Here is a 24,440-nt window from a genome sequence, read left to right as displayed (position 1 = left end):
GGCATTAGCTAGATTTAAATTACATGCGCACCTCTATCTATGGTTAATGCTAACCATGGCTCCCTTGTAAACTAGAATTTGAAACTTTGGTTTGAAGTAGGTTTGCAAATCATTATTATGAGGGAACCTGGTGGCTTTGTACATGTAGCGCTAAATCATGGTTAGCACTGGCTAGGTAAGGGAGGTGGGGATTCTCTTCAGAGGAGAGTGGAGAGAATATGCATTCCAAATCTGGCTTCTGTTGGCTAACTGAGGTTTGCAGAGCACAGTATTATGTCTGAAGTGAACCTAACGTGACTGATACAAGGCATGATAGCTACAATTACTACTTCTAATAATAATGAAGTGCTGTGTTAAACTTTAACACATCTGTCCTAAAGATACTCATAAATTGTTTATATAAAGACACTACACTAGCAATCTAGTGGTAGCAGTAGAAGGTTTTTCAGTAAATAATGGTGTTCCTTGTTTTTAAATCAAGATTTCTGTGGCAGAAAAATCCCCTATAGTGTTGCTTATGGTACTATTTCTTGAAGGTTTGTAAGGTCTATAATTAGGTGGCTGTTGAATCACACTGCTGTTTTAAAGTTTATTTCTGGTAAACTAATCTCCCTCCAGCACAGAGAGAAGATTAGACCAATACTAACACCTTCTAGATTATATTAAGAGCAGTTTGCTCAAATGTATGGAGAAAGCAAATCTGTCTACAATTTGTTTTCCACAACCATATCTTTGGAGGATTCACATAACCATTTTCCTCCCATCATAAGATGACCTTTCCCCCTCCTGTATTGAACTTAAGATCCATCTTGAACTGGATGTTATGAAAATGTCCAACATACGTGTAACTCTGTTTTGTTTAAAGAAAAAGTGACCATTCCACAGTAAGAGTTTGAAGGATTGTAACATGTATAGGCATGCATGACTTATGTCTGCTGCTTTAAATTACTAAGGCAACACATGCTGTGAAGCTTGAAAGATTTCAACTGCTAGAGTAATTTAAAAAATAATAATAGCTGGGATCCAAAGAACTACTTAGGATACTATAAAGGCATTGTGAATGTAAAGACACTCCCAGTCCTGCTTTGAACCCCTGAACTCTGTGCTATAATATAATCCACTTTTGAAAGTGTTCTGTTTCAAAAGTAGCTTGACATCTGGGATGGGAGGGGGCTGCTGTTCGATAAAAGCCAGTTTACCCCCCACCCCGGTATATGGAAGTAGTTTTATTCTTTCAATTTAGGTTGCCCCCCCCCCCCCAAAAAAAAACTGAATTGGAAATTCAGATAGTATGTGGCATGTTTGATTTTTGGTTATGGTGGTTTCAGTGCCATGACCACAGGTCCTTCTTCATCCTCTTTGAATACAGCTTCTGTTCCTTGCATTTATAGCTGACCATTCTCCTAGAACATGTCTCAGCTCTAAATTATTATCAGCCTGGATTTTAGAGTCATAATAAAATATGAAAATGCAACACTTTCATGCAGTTTGTTATATTTGCCTAACTTTATTCTGACTGCCAAATGTTGGGTTTTGTTTGTCCAAAATTGGGGAAACTTAGTAGAGGGGTGTGTGTGTGTGTGTGTAAGTTCTGCAGAGTATGAACAGTCCTGGTTATAACCACATGGAAACATTGCAACTGCTGCCTTTGTCATTACGGACAAACATGCCGATATTGTTTCCATATATCTCTCTTTCATGTGCATCTTGACAGCATATTAACATCTGCAGTGAAAATGAGCTCCATTCTTCAGCTGACAGATGGGTCCTTCTGCTCTTTATCTCCCGTAGACAAAGAAAAATACAGGCATCGTATTTTGGATTTCCTTGATCACTTAAACCATGTTAGGTTTTTGGGGAATTTTCCCCCATCTTGAAATAATTGAACCATGACCAGAAATACTTACATAATAAAACAAACAAAACAAAACAAAAACATTTTCTTCTGATTTTGGTGAAAATTTGAAATTGAAGGGCCACTAAGTTGTAACTGACAACAATTATTAATGGCAGCTTCCATTTTGCATGATTTGGAGATTTTATGAAGGGTAGGAGCATTTTAAAAGTTCTTAATTAAAAATAATGTAAAAATCAAGTGGTCATTTGTGCATGTCTCCTGGACAAATTCCATTGAAATGAATGGGAGCTATACAAGACCACATCTAGTAAGAGCACACATGGGATCTTGTGCCCTTTCCACTCAATCTGTTCTCATCCTGACGAACACCTGGTGATCACACAGCTCTTCAATCTGTGTTGCTAGAGAACAAGTTGAGTATTTGTTCTGAGTGTTTATGTATGGGCAGGCCAGAGTTAACATCCTTCAAAGGTAACTTCAAGGAAGTGCAGGCATATGGTGCTGCTGACTGATGACAATTCTCTGTTGCTTTTCTTGTTTAGCAGCAGATACTGAGTTTTACCTTGGGGAGAGATGTTTTAATTTTTTCCTCTCACTCCCTTCTTTTGTTTCCTAAGCCAGTCTAAGAACTTTCCATACAAGGAGAAACAGTAGAGGAAGGCCATTTTGTCACTTTGTTCCTTAAAGACTCCACAGCATTTAAAGGAAAAAGATCTCTCCCCCCACCTCGCTTTCTCTTTCCCCTCAGTTTTCCTACACAATGGAGCTTTCACAGAACCTCTCTCCAAAAAGAATAGCTCCAGCCTTTGTGTTGAAGGGTGTGCCTATTGGCAAGGCTTGCTGAGGCAGACAGCTTGGCTGGTGATTAACAAAGGTCATTAGACTTTGGAATCTGCCAGGCAGAGTCAGATGGTATGTCTTCTGTGCATAGAAGAACGACTCCCAAGAGGCTGAAGCAAACTGGAGGGCTTTTCCCTCCCTTCTCTCCTTTTCTTCCCACCCCCTCCCGCTCTCTCTCCTATTTTATTTTATTGTTATTAGAAAAGGTGACACTTCTTCTCGCTTCAGTGTGTTAAGACAGTTTTGGTAACTCTTTTGCTTAAGCAAAAGCTGTTGCTGGAACATTTGTGGGATTGAGAAGGAGCCTTCGGAGATATTTTGCCCATGGCTGTGTTAAGGGAGAGAACAGATGCTGGTCTGATAGCCACGTTGGAGTATTCAGGAATCTGTTCTCTCCTGCAAGGACTAAAGTTCTGCTCCTCTAAGATGCTGGTTCCTAACACCAGTATTGGAGAGAGAGAGAGAGAGAGAGAGAGAGAGAGAGAGAGAAGTTGGTGGTGGTGGTGGTGGTGGTGATGGGGGAAGAATTTTGTATATTTGGAGATGGGGCTGAGATAAGTGAAGCCATGTTGTGTGCTGGCTAGGAGCTCTGAGCCTCTCTCTGTCTGTCTGTGTCTCTCTCTCTCTCTGAGTACATGACTTGGCTGAGCTAAAATGGCTGCACTCTCTCCTAAAGCTCAGAGGACTAGGGCAGCTTAGTGAGTCTTAAAGCTTCAGTGACGCAGGAGCTCACATATCTCTTGAAAGTGTGATAAACGCATTCAGCAGAGCTGTGGCTTGTTTGACTCAGATGAAAGGACTATACTTGGAGGGGGGAGGTTATGAGGATGGACAGTTTAAAGTGGAGAATCTGCTCCTTCCTTCCTTCCTTCTTTCTAGTTCTTCCTATGGAGCATTCTGAATTCAGGAGTTGTCTGCTGTACCATGGCAAGAGAGGAAAACGGGGGAGGGATTGTTTTCAGGTCTAATGGACTGTGCTAAAGGAGACTTGTGGGGTGGGGCCTGGGTGCCTACTGCTGTAATTTGATCCAGAGCAGATAGCAACCTCTTCCACAGTCTGGTCCGGTGCTTGCACATAAAAGATTGAGTATCTTGATGGTTGTTAACTTTGTTAGCTGAAAAGAAGGCTGTGCCGCTGTTCATTCTTTCAATGCAAGGAAGGAGAAGGGTGCAAAGCGGAGGCAGAGTGGCCAACCAACACACTGCAGGGTTTAAAATCCTGTCAGTACATGTGCCTTTGTATTCACTGTGTCCAAAAAAAAAAAAAAATGCTACCAGGAAGAACTTTCTTCTGGTGCAGAATCCTGACAGCAGTGTTGCTTTATTATGCTGACATAATACTGTTCAGCTTTGAGCATTCTGTAGCAGTAACTCTATATCTCTTTACAATAAGAGAAGGGGATTTTCATCAGGGCATATTTTGGCCGCTGTTCCATCTCTTGGACTTGTGGAGCTCCTAGGCTGAATGTGACCTGCACGAGTATGTGAGGAGACTTTAAAATAAGCAATCCTTTCATTAAGATAATAGTTGCTGCTGAATCCATGGAATGCTGGGGTAGAATTCCTTTTTAAAAAATCTATCTTTTATGTATACTTCTTTCTACAGAAAGTGGTACTTTTTCAACCTATTCATTAACTATCTCCCAGAATTGTAGAAACAACAGATTTTAACAAGGATCACATACAGAACTTGCATTCTTCAAGGAGTATAATCATGACCCATGAAACATTGTGCGAGTGTTGGGGGGGGAAATGTAATTCTGATTATTCTGTTGAAAGATTCCAATTGTATCATGGAAGGAGGACTAGGTGCTGTATCATCTCCAACTCAGTAAAGAAGGAGATTTAAAAAAAAATTTGGGTAAGCATTAGAATAATAACAAATCTGTAATACTAAAATCAATAGGTTGGAAAGGGAGATAGCTAGTTAAACTCTTTTACAGCAAAACAGTTGTGTAGTGTAGTGGCTACAGTGTTGAGCTTACGGTGGGGGGGGGGACTTGGATGCAAATCCAGCTCAGCTCACAGAGTGACCTGGGGCTGGTTAGGTGGTCTCAGCCTAACCTACTTCACAGTATGGTTGAGAAGGTGGGAGGTATCATGTATGATACCTGAACTCCTTGGGGGAAGCATGGAATAAAATCTCATAAGTAAAGAATCTACTTTTAGGCTTCTAGGGAAGCGTCTGAAAAGAAAACTTTTTTTAACAGTAGTTTCATTGCGTTTTATTGTTGGTGACTTTCTACGATATGCTTCCTTGTTCTTTGTTGGAGGTGGACTGATGTTAACAGCAGGTAAGAGCTAAGCAAAATGAGGCAATTGGGCAAGTCTTGTGCACAAAGTAGCTATGAGTCACACACCTGAATGCTTCTATGGTGTCACCTCTGAGGTTCCTGTAAGAATTTGTTGCTGCTCTATTTTGCTGCACTTTTTGCAGCTGAAGGTGAATGTTCCTGATGACATCTTCCTATATTTGCTCAAGATTAAATCTATGCTACTATAACATTTTTTGGTATGTCAGTCATATGCTAATATGTTTTTTCATTCATAAAGGGTTCTCTGACACTTTGCCTTTCCCCTGCCCCCCTTTTTCCTCCCGCAGGTTTTCCTAATGTAAAACTTACCAGTAAGGACTATGGAGGTGCTGCAGTGTGATGGCTGTGATTTTCGAGCACCATCCTATGAAGATCTTAAAGCTCACATTCAGGATGTTCATACCGCATTTCTACAGCCCACAGATGTTGCTGAGGAAACACCTAGCCAGTCAAGGTTTAGTTCCATGAATAGCAGTGACCAGGCTGAGGTGGAATATTCTTCTGTAAAAGATGAATTTGCAATTGCAGATGAAATGGCAGGTAAATACTGTGCCTTTCTTAACTCTCTATTTGAAATGTTGTCATTTTAAGATTTTATTCCATTGCAATATTCTCAGGTTACTGTCCTATCGGGCCATGAGCACATCTTATGACAGCATATAAATGATAACAGGAATTGCTTTGCAGGTGAACTGCCACCTGTGGCTTTCGTATTCAGTAAGTTAGTGACCATGTTCTGTTGCTGAGTGTTTGGATTCCATTGCAAACCTATACTGGATGTCTTGCAATAGTCTATACAGTTGTATCAGTGGCATTCCACTATGGAGGTTCCCACAAGTTTTCATTAGGTGGACCAGTGGAGTAGCGTCCATCATGTGTTGGTTTCTTCTCTTGACCAAAAGTGAAAAAAAGTCATAGCCCCACATGATGCATTTATCCCCCAATAATCCCTGCTTGTAGCTTTTCATAAGACTTCTTTGTTACATTCAGGAATTCCGACACTACTTCTTACAAAGTTGATACCTCTTTTGGAATGCATGTACTTTATTAGTTGTGTGCATGTGTGTGTGTGTATAGATAGATGTGTACACAAGCACATAGACACAAATAATAATGTACATACATTTCAAGAGAGGTATTGATGAAACTACTTTCATAGCCAGTACCACTGATGGCAGTCTTTTGCTACTAATTGTAGTTGTCACCAACACATCTTCATTAGACTGGCATTTTATCCCATTGTTATTTTTTTACACAGTTGTTAATTACTCCTTTGTTTGGCTTTAAATCATTTGGAAGTGATATGTGTGAGTTCTGCAAACTCCTTTTCTTTCCTTTAAGAAAGAAAAAAAGAATTACCATTTACATGTTGCATCTAGTTATGTATTTACCACCAGTTCCCTGGAAGAAATCTGGAAGGGGTAGATCCATTTTATTACATCGAAGGAAGTACTTCTAAACCCAGTCCTTGTGCATAACTGCAATTTTGAAAAGAGAAGAAAAGGATGACACTATAGTAAATACATCAATTTCTAAAATAATGTTTGTTATTTCTTCTCTTTTTAGGACAAAATGCAGCTCAGCTGGGTACTGGAAATTACTATAGCCATAGCCAGAATTATTATGGCCAACATATGCTCTCCAAACCAGCAAACAAGTTTTTCCAGTGTAAATTCTGTGTGCGTTATTTCCGATCCAAAAACCTTCTCATAGAACATACGCGGAAAGTGCATGGTGCTCAGGCTGGAGGATCGCCAGCTGGATCACCTGGTGCTGGCCCCTTAAATTACAACATCATGATGCACGAGGGCTTTGGTAAAGTTTTTTCTTGCCAGTTCTGCACCTACAAGTCACCAAGACGCGCAAGGATTATCAAACACCAGAAGATGTACCACAAGAACAGTCTGAAGGAGAGCTCCACTCCTCCCGCTGCTTCAGCTGCTATCTCTGAATCGGCATCTACATCTGTACCAGTACAGGACTCATGCAAAGAACTTCCAGCTGAAGTTGTAGAGCGCAGTATCTTGGAGTCTATGGTCAAGCCTTTAACCAAGTCAAGAGGCAACTTCTGTTGTGAATGGTGTAGTTACCAGACGCCTCGAAGGGAACGTTGGTGTGATCATATGATGAAAAAACATCGCAGCATGGTGAAAATATTGTCCAGCCTGAGGCAGCAACAGGATGGGACCAATATGCCAGACATATCAAGCAAGGGTCCACCAAGCCCCACCCCAAACTCTAACTATATCCCCATGAATGCTTCTGGACGAGAGATGCCTAATGCAAACATCCCAAACTACAGAGGTTCTATGAACAATTCCCTTGTCAGGTCCAACTCTTCGTCTTCAAAATTTTCTTCTGTTTCCTATCCTCATATGAAACATAAGGCACCTCACAACTCGGGTATTGTTAATTTGTCCGACAGATCTCGTTACGGGATTGCTGACATGGCAAATTCTTCTGCTGATATGGATACAAACAGTATGCTGAATGACTCCAGTTCTGATGATGAGCTAAATGAACTAGACAGTGAGAATGGGTTGAACTCCATGGATCACCAAACCTCAGGACTAACAGCAGAGCAACTTATGGGATCTGAAGGCCACAAGTTATTGGAAACAAAGGGGATCCCTTTTAGAAGGTTTATGAATAGGTTCCAGTGTCCTTTCTGCCCTTTCCTTACCATGCATCGGCGAAGCATTTCCCGCCATATTGAAAACATTCACCTGTCTGGAAAGACAGCATTATACAAATGTGATGAATGCCCTTTTACTTGCAAGAGCTCATTCAAACTTGGAGCTCACAAACAGTGTCACGCTGGTGCAGCATCAGACTGGGATGCAGTGAATTCTCAAACTGAAAGCATAGCTTCTTCTTTAAATGAAAGCACAGTATCCTATGATGGGGGCAATATCAATGGCAGAAAGTCTGGGGGAATTATGGATTCCATGCAGCAGCAGCAACAATCTCCGCAGTCCAACTCGCAGCATCCATATAAATGTACCATGTGCAATTATTCCACAACTACTTTGAAAGGCCTTCGGGTTCATCAGCAACACAAGCACTCCTTTTGTGACAACTTGCCAAAATATGAGGGCCCCTCATCAAATACTCCACAAGACAGTGAGGCTGATGCTCATGCCTCTCCCAGCACTGTGAAGAAAAGCCAGACCTCAATTCTTGGGCTGTCTTCTAAAAACAACTTTGTAGCAAAAGCCTCTAGAAAGATGTCCAATGACTTCCCCCTAGATCTGTCACCAGTGAAGAAGAGAACAAGAATCGATGAGATAGCTAGTAATTTGCAAAGTAAAATAAGTCAAAACAAGCAGCAAGAAGACGCAGTGATTAATGTAGAGGATGACGAAGAGGAAGAGGAAGACAATGAAGTGGAGATAGAAGTAGAACTGGACAAGGAAGAAGAACAAGCTGAGCCACTGATGGAAATGGCATCTTTTACTTCCCAACAAATGTGGGGAAGAGATACCAGCGAGTCTCAGAAAGAGTCCAACTACAGGAATATGCCCCATGATTACAATTCCACCAATGGGGCAGAAATTGAGCTAACTATATCTGAGGATGAGGAGGACTATTATTGTTCTTCAATTGGCTTGAAGGACCAAGGTCTGAATTCATCTGCTTTAGGTAGCCAGTCAAGTATATATGGATCTGATCAAAACAATGACAATTCTGATTATGGTGATTCTGGAAGGCTTTATTATTGTAAACACTGTGACTTCAGCAACAAATCTGCCAGGAGTGTTAGCACTCATTATCAGCGGATGCATCCCTACATTAAGTTCAGCTTTAGGTATATCCTGGATCCCAATGATCACAGTGCAGTCTACAGATGTCTTGAATGCTACATTGATTACACAAACTTTGAAGACCTGCAGCAGCATTATGGTGAACATCATCCTGAGGCTATGAATGTATTAAATTTTGATCATTCTGATTTGATCTACCGCTGTCGCTTCTGCTCTTACACCAGCCCGAATGTTAGGAGCCTAATGCCACATTACCAAAGAATGCACCCGACAGTCAAAATTAACAATGCAATGATATTCTCAAGCTATGTGATTGAGCAGCAAGAGGGGTTAAGCTCAGAGTCACAAACTCTGAGGGAGATCTTGAACTCTGCTCCAAAAAGCCTGGCCACTTCAACTCCAGTTGCACGTGGGACTGGTGTACCTGCTGCTTTTAGCAAAAATTCTTCGAAAGGTAATAGCCCAGAATCTGAAAGCCAGAAGGAATCATCCGTAAATAGTGTTGTGGTTTATGATTGTGATGTTTGTTCATTTGCAAGTCCAAATATGCATTCTGTCTTAGTCCATTACCAGAAAAAACATCCTGAAGAGAAGGCTTCCTATTTCAGGATTCAGAAAACTATGCGTGTGGTATCTGTGGAGAGGGGCTCTGCTCTGGCTCAGATGGCTTATGAATTAGGATCACCTGTCTCCCCCAAAATGTCCAGCATGGCTTCACAGCTACCACCTCCGCCACCACCAGACCTTACAACTGAGCTTTACTACTGCAAACATTGCTCATACAGCAACCGGTCAGTGGTTGGAGTGCTAGTGCATTACCAGAAAAGGCACCCAGAGATCAAAGTTACTGCAAAATACATTAGGCAGGCACCTCCCACCGCAGCAATGATGAGAGCTGGAGATATGCCTCTTGGTGTTCACAGACCACCAGTATCTATGCAACAGCTTAATAGAGGCAGCTCCGAGAGTGCTGTAGCTCCCTCAGAGAATGAGATGTTCTTCTGCCAGCACTGTGATTATGGGAACCGGACCGTGAAAGGCGTACTCATACATTACCAAAAGAAGCATCGTGATTTCAAAGCCAATGCAGATGTGATTAGGCAGCACACTGCCACAATCAGGAGCCTTTGTGATCGTGGCCAGAAAAACTCCCCTGGCGGCCTGCAGACTCCCTCTTCCAATACTGAGCGAGAAAAGGCTAAGCTGAGAGCTCTCAAATGCAGGCAGTGTTCTTACACATCTCCTTATTTTTATGCGCTGCGGAAGCACATTAAAAAGGACCATCCAAGCTTGAAGGCCACGGTCACGTCTATTTTGCGATGGGCATTTTTGGACGGCTTGATAGAAGCTGGGTATCATTGTGAATGGTGCATCTATTCTCACGCTGAGCCCAGTGGCTTGCTTGTGCATTACCAAAGGCGACATCCTGAGCATTATGTCGACTACACGTACATGGCAACGAAGCTCTGGGCAGGGCCAGATCCTTCGCCTCCAGCTCTACTGATACCATCTGAGATGAAAACCTATAAATGCAGAGATTGCATTTTTGAAGCATCATCCATTTGGGACATTACTAATCACTACCAAGCTTTTCATCCCTGGGCAATGAATGGAGATGAATCGGTATTGCTAGATATCATTAAGGAGAAAGATGCTGCTGATAAAGCCAACCCAGCATCCAATGATGTTGGGGCTAGGGTAAATTCTGAGGACCAGATAGCAGCACCACAGGTGGACCAGGATGCAGAATATGCAGAGGATTCAAACCTTTCCCAAGACAAAGCTATCCAGCTCACCTCAGTGAATCCTGCAATATCCTCAACACCATACCAGTGCACAGTGTGCCAGTCAGAATACAACAATTTGCATGGGCTTCTGACTCATTACGGCAAAAAACATCCTGGGATGAAAGTTAAAGCTGCAGATTTTGCACAAGACATAGATATTAACCCAGGAGCTGTGTACAAATGTAGGCATTGCCCGTACATTAATACACGCATTCATGGTGTTCTTACACACTATCAGAAAAGGCATCCCTCAGTAAAGGTCACTGCAGAAGATTTTGTGCACGATGTGGAGCAACCTAATGACATGAACCAGAATGATGTAGAGGAGACCAGTAGAATTTTCAAGCAAGGGTATGGTGCTTACAGGTGTAAATTGTGCCCTTATACCCATGGCACTTTAGAGAAACTCAAAATTCATTACGAAAAATACCATAACCAGCCTGAGTTTGATGTGTTTGCACAATCTCCTCCTAAGTTCCCTGCCTCTCTGGAGCCTGAAGTAGTCACTGAAATTAAGCCTTCTCCAGAAATTGCTCCTGAGGAGATAGTTGGAGATGATTCAGTGCCTCCTTCACACTTCTCAAGTTCCCATTTGGTTTCTCACACTGTATTCCGATGCCAGCTTTGTAAGTATTTTTGCTCCACTAGGAAAGGGATAGCTAGGCACTACCGAATAAAACACAACAATGTTCGGGCCCAACCAGAAGGCAAGAACAACCTCTTTAAATGTGCACTGTGTTCCTACACAAACCCTATTCGTAAAGGTTTGGCTGCACATTATCAGAAGCGTCATGACATTGATGCTTACTATACTCATTGCTTAGCAGCTTCAAGGACCGTCAGCGACAAACCCAACAAAGTGATCATTCCATCGCCCCCAAAGGAAGATTCTCCTCAGTTAAGCGAGGAGTTGAGAAGGGCAGTGGAGAAGAAGAAATGCTCTCTCTGCTCCTTCCAGTCCTTCAGCAAAAAAGGAATTGTGTCCCACTACATGAAACGCCACCCTGGAGTGTTCCCAAAGAAGCAACATGCCAGCAAGCTGGGGGGTTACTTCACTGCCGTGTATGCCGATGAATACGAAAAGCATCAAGTTCCACCAGAGGAGAGGAATGATTTTGAAAAGCCTGAGGTAGAGTTGGAGGCTCCGGAAATGGAGTGGCTTCCCTTCCGGTGCGTCAAGTGTTTCAAGCTCTCCTTCAGCACAGCCGAGCTGTTGTGCATGCATTACACGGAACACCACAGTAAGGACTTGAAGAGAGACTTCACTATATTGGGAAGTGGCGCCCGCTTCCAGAACCCCCTCTTTCAGTGCAGGCACTGTGATTGTAAACTGCATAGCACGGCAGAGCTGACCTCACACTTGAACAGTCACAATGAGGAATTCCAGAAGCGTGCCAAACGTCAAGAGAGGAGGAAGCAGCTTCTGAGCAAGCAAAAATATGCAGATGGTGCTTTTGTAGATTTCAAACAAGAGAGGGTAAGGATATGTTTTCACATTTTATATTTATATTTGGTGTTTTTTCTCCTTTTCCGCCCCCAAGAGATTTCTCATTACTAGCGTCCAGATGCACATTCCCTTTGGCAGCCGAGGAGCTACAGACTCACCAGTGACTTAGTATGCCAATAAGCCTAAGTCAGTTAAACATTGCAGCTTGATTACACCCCCTTCTTTCATTTCTTCCACCCCTTCTTTTAAGTCCTGGCATGTTCTTTCCTCCCCCCCCCTTTTCAAAGCTAATTTCTCTTCTGCACAAAATCTTATTAACTTTCTGGTATGAGGAAACCTCTGCCCTTCCTACCTGCTCCTCTGCCCCCCGCCCCCCAGTATTGATATGGCCAAAAATTAATTTTGTTCCTTAGCAAAATCTTTGGGAAGGCATGAAGAAATTATTAAGAAGAAAGCTGAATGGGAAGGCTTTGAAGTTCATGGATTTTAATCATGTTTCTTAAGAACAACAGATCAAATCCTTCCTTCATTTACTTGGTACTGTACTGGAACAACTCGCCACATTTGGCGGGTGTCACAAACCTCACATGGAAAACAAGTTGTTTTTTAATGACCTCTTATTACATGGACATTTTCCACCATGTTGGTCCTAGAGAGTAAGAGTAAAACAATAAATGCATCTCATTGGATCAACAGTGGCTGACAGGAGACTAAATTTTGGTTTGCCAGGAACCTTGTTCTCAAGCTGGGGTTCTCAAGAACCACACATTGATGGGGTTCTATATGTTAAATCAATTTTAGGGGAGAGTTAGTTCTGTGGAAGGCAAAAAAAGGGGGAAAAGCCATGGGTGATGGGAGGCAAGGGTTATGTAAGAAGGGTCAAACAGAGAAAGACAGGGAAGTTAAGCTATTCTGGCCACAGGCCCTAAACAAAATGCCCATAACTAGGCTGGCCTGATGCCGAACAAGTACTAGAGCAGCTTAAGCCAAATATCAGAATATCTGGGTTTGAATAATTTGAAGCATGGTTCTGCAACAGAGGTAGGAATAGATGATATTTTGCTTGTCTCCCATGCTGACTATAGTTTAAGATCAGCCCTTCAGATATAAAACATCCACGTTCTATTTTTTTAGGAGTCATAATCTCAGAGAATTTTGCAGGAATTTTTCCTCAGTCAAAGACATGCAAATCAAGACCATATCTTCTCTACAAATGTTAAAAACCATCATCTCCCCCCCCCCCCCGGAATTGAACCTTTGTGATGGTATGATGCGTGTTCTGTGTTAAGGATTTCTAGTACTTGTGTATGTACACACACAAATGGTGGAAGGATCCAGCAGAAACCGACCACTAGTTCCATTTATGTTGTGCTAGCAGAAACGGACGATTGCGCAACATCAATAGTCCTCGCTAGCACAACAGGTTTCCCTTAGAAAACCATTGCACTAGCAGGCACTACTCATGTTGCACAAGTGTTGGTTTCTGCTAGCACACGATAAATAATGTTAGTGGCTGTTGAATCCTTCCCTGTGAATCCAAGAACAATAAAGAGTCTTGTGGCATCTTAAAGACTAACAGATCAGATGCATGAAATATAACCCCTAAATTGGCCAATCCATGTATACATACAGTGTGGTGGTAGGGAGAGATGTAAACAATGTTGAAGGAATTGAAATGCAAAAAAATACAGACAGTGATAATTACCTTAACAGTTGTACCTTCCTGCATTTCAGTTTTGCATTTCAATGTGTTAATCGGCTCACCATTGCAAAGATTGCATTATTTTTGCAGCAAGGTCTTGTGAATGGCAACTGTTAAGGTAATTATCATTGTCTGTACTGTTTTGCATTTCCTTTCCTTCTGACAACATTGTTTACATCTCCCCCCTCCCCCATGTGTATATAGATTGCCTGATTTGATGTTAACTCTTCATACATCTGATGAAGTAGGCAGTGTCTACAAAAGCTTATGCCAGAATAAATAATTTCTTTAGTCTTTAAATTGCCACAAGACTGTTGTTTTTGCTGCTACAAACTAAAACAGCTACCCCTCTGGATATAATTCCAAGATTTAAAAAAGTCATGAAAATCCCATTAGTTTAGAACTGGATTACATTTATAACAGATATATAGCCAAAGAGATAATGGTTTAGTGGGGAAATGCAATCTTGTCTAAATTTTTATTATCTTGCTATATAGAAATGCAAGGTTTTGCCTTTATATTTTAAGGGAGCAATCCTATGGGCATAGTTGGCTGCGCCCGAACTCGGAGGAGACCGCCTATCCAATGCGCGGTGGGAGAAGCATGGAGGGGATTGTCTCCACGCTCTAGCCGCCTGCATTTGCAGCTACACTGCCAGTTTCGGCTGTCTAGCCACAGGACATTGGGGTGGAGAGGCCGGACTACACATAGGAAGTGTCGTACTGGCACTTACGAACGACTTGCCCTGCTCCCGGGAACGCCCCCTTACCCCCCACTCTGCACTGCTCTTACAAGCGAGGAGCACAGGGATGATCCGCACTGCCTTCAAGGTAGCTGGGGAGGGGGTTCTCCAGGAACTGACCAGTCCTGTGACTATCTAGCTGCTGTCTGGCAGCCATAGGATTGCACTGTAATACCACTAGTAGATTGCAAATTTCATTTCAATTTTTCTACATGCCCCAAGGGCTTGGAGCAATATTTTAATGGCAAACTAAATCCATTTAGGTGCCTTTAAATGTGAACCTTTAGAATAAACTTGTGCCACCTGAGTGGCTTAGTTATTCTAACAAGCTTAATGTTGTTGCTAATTTTATTTGTAGTGCAGTCTAGAAATCTCTTGCATTTGTTTCCAGAAAGGACAGTTTAATTAAGTTTTGAATTGTGTTGCCTTACAGCCTTTTGGTAGCTTGGAAGAAGTTTCAAAACTGAAGGAGAGAAAGGTGGTGGGCTACAAGTGTAAATTCTGTGTGGAAGTTCATCCGACTCTTCGAGCCATCTGCAACCACCTTCGTAAGCATGTCCAGTATGGGAACGGCTCCTCCGTGTCCGCTGCAGTCAAGGTGAGAACATTTTAGAGCTAGGTACTAAAGGCATGGTCACATCAAGAGGGAAATGAACCAGGGAATTCTGGATCATTATTTCCAGGGAAGACTGGATCAGGTACCACATTGCTGAAATTAAGCTTATTGAACATGAATAAAAGTACTTCTATACTGCTTTACATTTTTATTGGATTTAACATTGCTTTGTTTCTTGGGGGCTCTCTCTTGGACCATAGTGTCAACCCATCCCTGTCCCCCGGATGCATGGGAATATTTTCTTTTGAGAACAGAAAGTCTACAGCTGGGCAGATTTTTTTTTATTTTTCTGTGTCACTGTTGTACTTTATTTTTTTTTTAAACCTCTTTTAAAAAGGAGGATTGGAACACATATTTCTAAAAATGTGTGTACTTTTGTACCCTGTATGCTAGCATCTACTGCTAATGTAGTGCTGTACACGTTGTATACCCAAGTCTGCGTATATGCTGCAAAATTTAGCTTCCTTTTGAATCTCAGTTTTATTTTATTTTTTCAATTTTCAAAACTTTTCAACTCTGTTTTTAGTTTCTAGTCCGTATTGGGTGTGAAGCTGTGTTTCAAAATGTGTGGGCAATGCCTGATGAAATCTTGGAAGCCAGAGGAGTTGCTGAATAAGGTTTCCAAGCTACTGGGCCAGTGCTTCAGTGCCTTGTATAACCTCTTATCTCCCCACTTCTCTCTGACTCAGCAGAATTGCACACATTTGCTTAATCTGCATAGCTGTACCATTGGTTTCTGCTGAATCTGAGTTACCTTGGTGCAGACTGATGCTCTTATTTTTTTTAGCGCAGAGTACACACAACCCTGTGTATATCTTCCATTTACAGAGGACCATTCACTTAACAAACTCTTTGTGTGAGCATACGAGGTCATGGAGTAGAGTGGATAGACTAGTTGTGAATATACTTCATGTGCAAGTGAGTGCTAGTATATGTTGGTCTTCTGGGAGCCTCCAGGATGTATCCTATCTTTTCACACAGAATGAATGAAGGACTGAGTGAATGCTTATTATAATAGAACCCCCCATCTTCAAATGTAGTAACAAATAGGAAGTTAACTTTCAACAAATTGATGACAAGACTCCTTTTTTGAATTTTGTTCTCCAGGACTAGGGGTTGTGTGTGTGTGTTCTGGTGGAAGGGGTTTATTAACTCCCGGTAGAACCTTATGCAAGGAATACAGATTAGATTTTTCCTTCAGATTAACTCAAAAAAGAAATTGAATATCGAATGGTTTAAACCACTGTACTTGAGAAGAGCAATTAATACTATGTTGTCTTTCTGCTGCTGTTCCCTCCCTGCACCCACCACATTATGTGACAAAAGATATTATGTTACCTGATTTGAGAAAACTCCAGATAGATTGGTAGTAGACAATCCATAGTTGCTGATGAAGCAAATTTGAAAAATATTTACTTAAGCAATTTTGCATAAAAGCTGAGCTTTAGCAGTGCAGTGTCCTGTGCCAAATTTATACCAGGAAGCTGAAGGAAGGAGAGAAAGCATTCCAGTCATTTTGTATGAGGAAGTTTGGTATTTCCTTAGAATTTGTGTTGTTTCCATCTAATGAAGTGAGGTATTGTGAAAAATATTTTCTTGGCAATCTTGGAAAGTGATGTACTCCAGCAATGCTGTTGGCCGCTAATGTAGTCAGGCTGTTTATTTCTATAGAGCCATCTTCTTCACTGTGATTGCAGGGATGTGTTATAGTTGGGAGTTGTAGAGATGCTACCATTAGAGGAATACCATGGACTTCCATAGGCTTAATGGTAACAATAGGGCAGAAGGGAGAGAGAATTGATGGCTTTGGGGGGATGTGTGTCTTTTAGCAGGAAGCTGAAGATCCTTCACATGCAGCTTTCTTGGAGGGTGTTGAGGGAGCCAAAGACCCTGGCAGTGTTGCCACTGTGGAACTTGCAGAAGCTGAATCTGGACCATCACTGGAAGATGAAACCAGACCTGGTGGCTACCACTGCAGCCAGTGTGACCGGGTTTTGATGTCTATGCAGGGTCTACGATCGCATGAGAGGAGTCACTTGGCACTGGCCATGTTTACTCGCGAAGACAAGTACAGCTGCCAGTATTGTTCCTTTGTATCTGCTTTCAGGCACAAGTAAGTTTATATTAGTTATTATTTCTGCTACTTAATATTCAGTTAACACTTGCCCATGTGCTAAAGAACACAGATTTATATATCTATACAGAAGCATATAAAGGTGTTTTATTGATGTACTGATACTAGATTGGGCTGCCCACTTGAAATCTAGTGCACTGTCCAACAGAACTGTGTAACAGTAAGCCACATATTTCTTTACTGTGGCCTTTTTGGCTTTGTAAGAATCACATCAATCCTTTAAAATCTCAGGACTTCATCTGTGTGCAATTATCATTGGATATATAGGCTAGAAATTGGAAGGCAAACACAGAGTGAACTCCAAATTTCCAATTAAAATCGAAATCCCAGTTGAAACCAACATCCTTTTAAAATGAATTATTTATTTAACACAGGGAGACATGATAGAGGTGTACAAAATTATGCATGGTGTGGAGATAGTGAATAGGGAGATGTTTTTCTCCCTTTCCCATAATACTAGAACCTGGGGTCATCCAATGATGCTGAATGGTGGAAGATTCAGGACAGATAAAAGGAAGTACTTCATATAGCGCATAGGTAAACTATGGAATTCACTATCACAGTATGTAGATATGGCCACTAACCTGGATGGTTTTAAAAAGGGTTAGACAGATTCATGGAAGATAAGGCTAACAATGGCTGCTAGTCATGATGGCTATATAATACTTCCAGGATACTGCCTCTGAATACCAGTTCCTGGGGAATACAAGTGGGAAGGTGCTATTGCACTCATGTCCTATTTGTAGGCTTCGTAGAGACCAATGGTTGGGCAATTTGTGAACAGAAAGTTATTTGGTCTGATTCAGCATGGCTCTTCTTATGTTCTTACATAACACAATTGCAATCCTACATGTAGCTTCTCTATTTTATACCAACCCCATCTTCTCTCCTATTGGACATCTTCATTTTCAAATGATTATTCCCACAAAAAATGATAGAAACAGCTATCTTAAGGCTGCAGTCCTAACCATACATACTAGGGGGCAAATATGTCTTTATTTCTGAGTAATGTTTAGCAGGGTGCTATTCATTTTGCACAAGAAAGTTGGATAAATCATCCCACAGACATGCCTCATGTCTGGAAGACCCAGTCTACCAGCTAAGTTTGCTCTCGATGTGTAAATGTGTATCAGTAAGGGTGCAATCCTATGCATGTTGAGACAGAAAAAAGGCCTAAACTCCCAGCATTCCCCAGCCAGCATGGGATTGTACCCTAAGGACGCAATCCTATGCATGTTTAGACAGAAAAAAGTTTTCTGTCTAAACATGCATAGGATTGCGCCTTAAATGAATTAATTTCAAATTTATCTTAGAGTTGGGATACACTGCCCATTTAACTGTAACTACTGATATCACTGTCGATGTTCCCGGATAGAGATTTGTTACTGTGTTGGGCATGGGAATGGATGGAAACACAAGCCTGTTTGGCTACACTCCAGCCCACAGCTAGGGAAATTTATGCTGACCCTTGGGTGGTATTTGCCTGATGGTAAACATATTACTGTCATGATTTTGGGCAACAATCATATCTGAGAATTAATTCCTTCTTTGGCTTTCTCAGTCTCCTTGTCCTTATAAAGTTGTTCTTGGGGAAAAATTGTACCTGCAGAAATGAGTATGTTGAATTGTCAGCTCAGATTTTTAGGTCTACAACTTTTTATCATTCTCTACTGGATAAATCACTCATGGCAAAAATGTTCACAATGGAAATGATAGAGAATGTAAGTCAATTATTTTTCTCTTTGAAGTAGATGCCTTTATTCCCCTCCCCCTGCAAATATAAACCTTTTTCTTTCTCGATTCCGCTTGCACACAGTGTCACCATTGACTCATCAGTGGTGGATCTCTTCAAAAGCATGCTGCTGGCTCTATGTTTGCCTATCTGCCTGTTGCTCGCAGGAGGCACGGGCCACCATAGTTTTATTGTCCACCAGATGCAGAGGACTGGACAGATCCATTTAGAGAGCCCATTCATACAAGCTGCTTCTAAAGCAAAGTTTGTATTCCAAGGGGCAATTGTATTGCTCCTGTAACATAAGATCAGACCCTTCGGCTGGACTGTAGAGAGCTTGAGATGGTGTGGAGTGTCAGTTGTGATGCAGATCTTTGTAATTCTCTTACTTGGATATGGGCATGTGAACACCTGTGAGGTCGTGATACACACAGACTGTTCTTATTTCTAGGGATAGTCCCTATTATCTGGTACCTGCCCTTGGTAAAACAACAGCACTATATTGTCTCTCTTTTTCCTTTTTGGGGAGGTGTGTATGTATGTGGGGTGCATTTTATAAATGTTACCAGTGTGTGCACACATATACAAGAGGTCTTCAGGTTTTGGCCTTCTGCTTAAATCTCCAAACAGAGGTGGTTACATCTTGACTGCAATGTACAGTACATTTAAATGTACACAGACGGGCTGAAAATGCCTGGTAAAGCTTCCTTTCTGTCTCCTTGCCAAAATTGCCTATCCAGATACTAAAAACTAAATATGCAGGTATTGTATAATAAATAGAAAACAGATCCACTTTTTAAAAAACATAAATTGATAGGTTCAGTTTACCATATTTACATATATGTGCTGAGTCAATGACTTTTGACACGAGAACAGCAATGACCGAATGACCCTATTTCAGTCTGAGATGTGCTGGAAGGTGTGGGTTTTTTGCAGGATGTAGGACTCTTTCCAGTCCTCCTCCACACAGCTTAAATAGAACTAGACTTTCTCCATTTGAGCCTCTCCCTTTCTCACAGCTCTGGCAAGCTTTGCGTCAATCCTTCCTGGCTACTCTTCTGGGACAAGAGATCTTTTTCTCCCTCATCTTCTCCTGAATAGAAACATGGAACCACTAGGGGGCTTCAATGACAGGATGACAGGGATAGCATTACATTTGTGGTGGGTGGAAACTTCTTAACTCCCTGCTTCCACCCACTCCAGTCTCAAAAAATCAGTGTGAGTTCTGGGGGCGGGGGCAGGGGGTGTTAAAAAAAGAGAGAGCTATTGAGTTTCCTGTAGGGTGGTCCCTCCACTGGCATCTGAGCTTTCTTCACAGTTTGGAGTGAAAGCATATTGGAAATATTCCCAATATTTTAATACACATTCTTGGTTTAGTGGTTATATATTTGTTGAACAATATATCTTGTTATATATTTTAATGCACCAAATTGAGGCCATTATCCTATAGTTACTATATTAATGTACTTCTCCAAGCTATGCGTTAACACTTTTATGTCTTGTAGACCATATATTTTAGTTATATCGTACTCAAGCAGTTGATGAGGTATTATGAAGAGGGCAATGGCTCACTTTGCATTCTGATCAGTTTTAGTTTTTTTGGAGGTGCTAAACAAATGAAGATGTAAAAATCACACTTTAATGTTATCCTTGTCATCTTTATTAATACTGAGGTGAGAAAACCATTGCTTCCAGATAACCAAATAACCAGCAATCCAGGGGGTGTGTGTGTGTGTGTGTGAAAACACCAAAATGTCCTTTTTCACAAAAGGATTTTAAGAGTGTACAACACTTTAAAATATTCTAGTGTAATCTCCATGAAGTCAAGTTAGACTGTGATCCTATGTACGTTTACCTGTGAGTTAATCTCATTGAACCCAGTGGGATTTACTTTAAAGGAGATTTACTTTATAAGATTCCACTTAGTATGTTGTGCAGCTTAGTATGTTGTGCAAACCCTAAACTGTGGATAATCTTAACAGTGGTTAGTGAAAAGAAGCCAGCTTCATATAGTATGGTATGAACTTAGCTTTTTTCCACTAACCATAGTTTCACCATAGGCACCTTACTTTTTTTCTATTAAAATTGTTACTTAATGGTAAGTCTGGCACTGTTAGGAGAATGTGCTCTCTTGCACAGATAGGCACAGACCATTTCCCCCATTATGGAGCTTCTCAGCCATTTGCTGAATATTCTTATTTCAATGGATAAACATTAAAATGAATGAACAATGGCAAATCAGACAGAAATGAAAGCACTTGAAGTTACTGCATGTTTACATATTGATTAGTTATGAAAACGTGACTACCTCTTTTCCTCATATTAATGTACCGCAATCTTACTTGGACTCCATGTAAAAGGATGGAAATTAGGACTGCAAGTGTTACGCTTTTCAAAGTTTTAAAACTTTTAGGTATTTGTTTCCCAGACTGAAACTCATTGTTTTAATTTTATTTGAAAGACACAGGGCTAGAAAAATATTTCTAGGTCTGATGTTCTTAAGTTACAGCAGGGTAGATTTCAGTTGATCATTAGGAACAATTTGTTAATGGTAACAGTAATTTGATAAGAGCAGCAACATCTGGGGGTGGGGAGGCTCTACCTTGCTGTGGGTCTTCAAGAAGAGGTTGGACAACTGATGGAAACAGTCTAGTTCTGGATTTCCTGCATCGATCAGATGATTGGACTAGTTGGCTTGTAAAGACAACTCCAGCTCTGTGCTTCAAATTTTTGCAAGTGCAAGTATCACATTTATAGGTGCCTAGGCAACTAGGTTTCTGTGATTTTGGTCGCCTTTGTAAGTTCCTGATTTTTCAGGCAAACGAAGAGGACCTTGTTTACTTTGATCTGGAAGATAAGTTTTGGTTAACTTTCTGTATTAGTCCTGACATTCTCCAAGAGATATAAAATTTCCAGAAATTTTGAGGCCATGGGGGGAAAAGGGTTTTTTCCAGTTTTTTTCCACAAAAACCAGAAATTTGGGGGAAAATAGAAAAATAACCAATACTTATTTTTTTTAGCGCTCTTTACAGACCTAAACAGATCATGCTTTAAGACAGCCTTCGCCAACCTGATGCCCTCCTGATATTTGGACTTCCATTCCCATCAGCCTCAGGCAGCATGGCCAATGGTCAGGAACGCTGGGCATTGTAGTCCAAAACATCCGGAGGGCACCAGGCTGGGGAGGACTGCTTTAGGAACATAAAGCAGCCTTTCTGTACCTAAAGTTATCTTATGTATGACTTAATTTGCTCATAAAATTATCATTATATTTAAAAACTTTTAAAGGTAAACTCAGGTAGAAAATTTATAATTATTGTCTGAATAGGTTAGAACTACATTAAAGGTGCAATCCTATGCATGTTTAGATAGAAAAAAGTCATGACAACATAAGAAGAGCCATGCTGGATCAGGCCAAGGGTCCATCTAGTCCAGTGTTCTCTTTACATAGTGGCCAACCAGCTGTTGACCAGGAACCCACAAGCAGGACATGAGCGCAACAGCACCCTCCCACCCATGTTCCCCAGCAACTGGTGTACATAAGCTGACTGCCTCTGGTACTGGAGGTAGCACATAGCCATCAAGATTAGTAGCCATTGGTAGTCTTTTCCTCCAGGAATTTGTCTAATCCCCTTTTAAAGCCATCCAAATTGGTGGCCATCACTACATCCTGTGGTAGTGAATTCCATAGTTTAATTATGCGCTGTGCAAAGAAGTACCCAGCATGGCTGGCTGGGGCATGCTGAGGGTTGTAGAACTTCTTTCTGTCTAAACATGTATAGGATTGAGCCCTAAGTGACTGCTACAGCATCAGAAACACAGGATTCTATAGAACAAAACCCAAACTATCAAGAATGCACATTTACTGTCAAGAATGTGACTCTACTCACATGTTGGAAAACTGAGCATAAATGTCTATCAGTAAAATATATTTTAGATCAATAATTTTAACATGTTAATTTTAACATTAATTAATTAACATGTTAATTTTAACACAATAATTTTAACACGAAATGAAAGAAATAACTATGCTGGAAATCTTACAGAAAGGATTAAAAAACATTTTCCCCCCATGGGTTCATTATTTCGAGATATTTTACATCTCTGGTCTTTCTATAAAGGTGTTCTTATTACATAGTTTTTAGAAATCATTTTGGGAGGAGTAAAGGCTGGATAACAATATAGAAATACTTTGTCTTAAATTCTAAAAGAAAATATTTCAGTATCCTAAGCTGTTCAATTTTTCCACTGGGGGCGGGGGATGGTCCTCTGAACACCCCCCCCCCGAAAACCCGTTTCCCCCCAAATTTTCCTTTTATCCCCAGGCCTTCACATCTCTACATTCGCCTTTTATGTCATCTCTCAAACAACCTTGTTTTTCTATGTCGTTATATCCTTTGCTTTATCAAATGCTGTGCCTACTTGTCATGATCACTGGGTATGATAGATGAACCAAATATGACCCCATTTGCCTGTTTAATGGCTTACATCCTATGTCGTACTCTCTGCCACACCTGTCTTCTCATTTGTGAGAATTTATTTCTGCCAGTGTAATCCAAAGAAACCACCTTACAGATGGCATCATATATGTTTTTCTGCTATCCAATTTTAGCTGAAATTATTCACATTTTCTCTTCTTTCTTTTGCTTCTCATTGCTGCTTTTTCCTTTACAAGTTTGGATCGCCATATGCAAGCCCACCATGGACATCATAAACCATTCCGCTGCAAACTCTGCCCTTTCAAGTCCTCTTATAACAGCCGGCTGAAAACTCACCTACTCAAAGCTCATGCTGGTAAGTTCTGTTCCTCCATTTCATAATGAAGATTTCAAAAACATCTTATTCATTTTTTTTTCTTGCTGCTTATTGCTGCTGTTAATCAACCAGCTTGTAACTTTATCAGTTTATTGCCCTGGAGTGTGCATTCAGCCCGACTAGAAGAATGGTGTTGGTGTGGTGCTGGAGTTAAGCCAATGCTACATTAAGCAGAACTGAACTTGGAATTGGACCAATCATATTAGGTGAAGAGGTGATCCTAAATTGGCAGCAGGTCAGAACTGGAAATCAGACATAGAAATTAAGCTGCTGTTGGGGTGAAAACCAGGGAAAGTGGTAGAAGTAAAAGGCCTGAGGCTAAGGTAGGGCTCTCCACTTGGTTTGGAAGACGTTTGTGAGAAAAAGACATTGAGTGCTGTGGTAAGAAAGCTGTGTCAAATTTTAACCCTCAAATATTTTGGGGTGGAAAGTGTGCTTTCTAAGGATAAGACCCACCCTAATTCCACTTTTTCATGCTGTGTTTTGAACCTGTTCATAGTCATTGTACTCCCATCTCTTGTTGCTTTGCACCATTTCTTAAACATGAGTGGGGCTGCTTCTTTTTCTCTCACTGTGTGATATCAGCCAATCAGGGATCACATAGTGAACATGACAATATCATACAGCCAATCAGATTTGCCTATGTGGCTAAACAAAGCTGCGTTGGAATGAACGATAGAATGCACAT

General features: G+C 41.1%; 1 protein-coding gene across 4 annotated transcripts in view; it reads left to right on the top strand.

The window, feature by feature from the left end:
• Positions 1-24,440, top strand: part of ZNF462 (zinc finger protein 462) — a 147,008-nt gene that overhangs the window by 69,069 nt on the left and 53,499 nt on the right. For 2 of the 4 annotated variants that reach the window (XM_084834758.1, XM_084834757.1), the window contains exons 2-6: positions 5,301-5,553; positions 6,580-12,041; positions 14,889-15,053; positions 17,081-17,184; positions 23,613-23,731. In XM_084834758.1, coding sequence (XP_084690884.1) covers positions 5,334-5,553; positions 6,580-12,041; positions 14,889-15,053; positions 17,081-17,184; positions 23,613-23,731 — 6,070 coding nt within the window. In that variant the 5' untranslated portion in view covers positions 5,301-5,333. Of the gene's footprint in view, positions 1-5,300; positions 5,554-6,579; positions 12,042-14,888; positions 15,054-16,900; positions 17,185-23,612; positions 23,732-24,440 lie in introns of all 4 variants that reach the window. The other 2 variants (XM_084834756.1, XM_084834759.1) reach the window with 2 other exon arrangements.

This window comes from Heloderma suspectum, chromosome 2 (assembly GCF_057233095.1).
Source record: "Heloderma suspectum isolate Gila_16-S chromosome 2, 16-S_ref, whole genome shotgun sequence".
Classification (NCBI taxonomy): Eukaryota; Metazoa; Chordata; class Lepidosauria; order Squamata; family Helodermatidae; genus Heloderma; species Heloderma suspectum.
The sequence above is the reverse complement of the archived record's forward strand: the minus strand, read 5'-3'. Positions and strand labels throughout refer to the sequence as shown.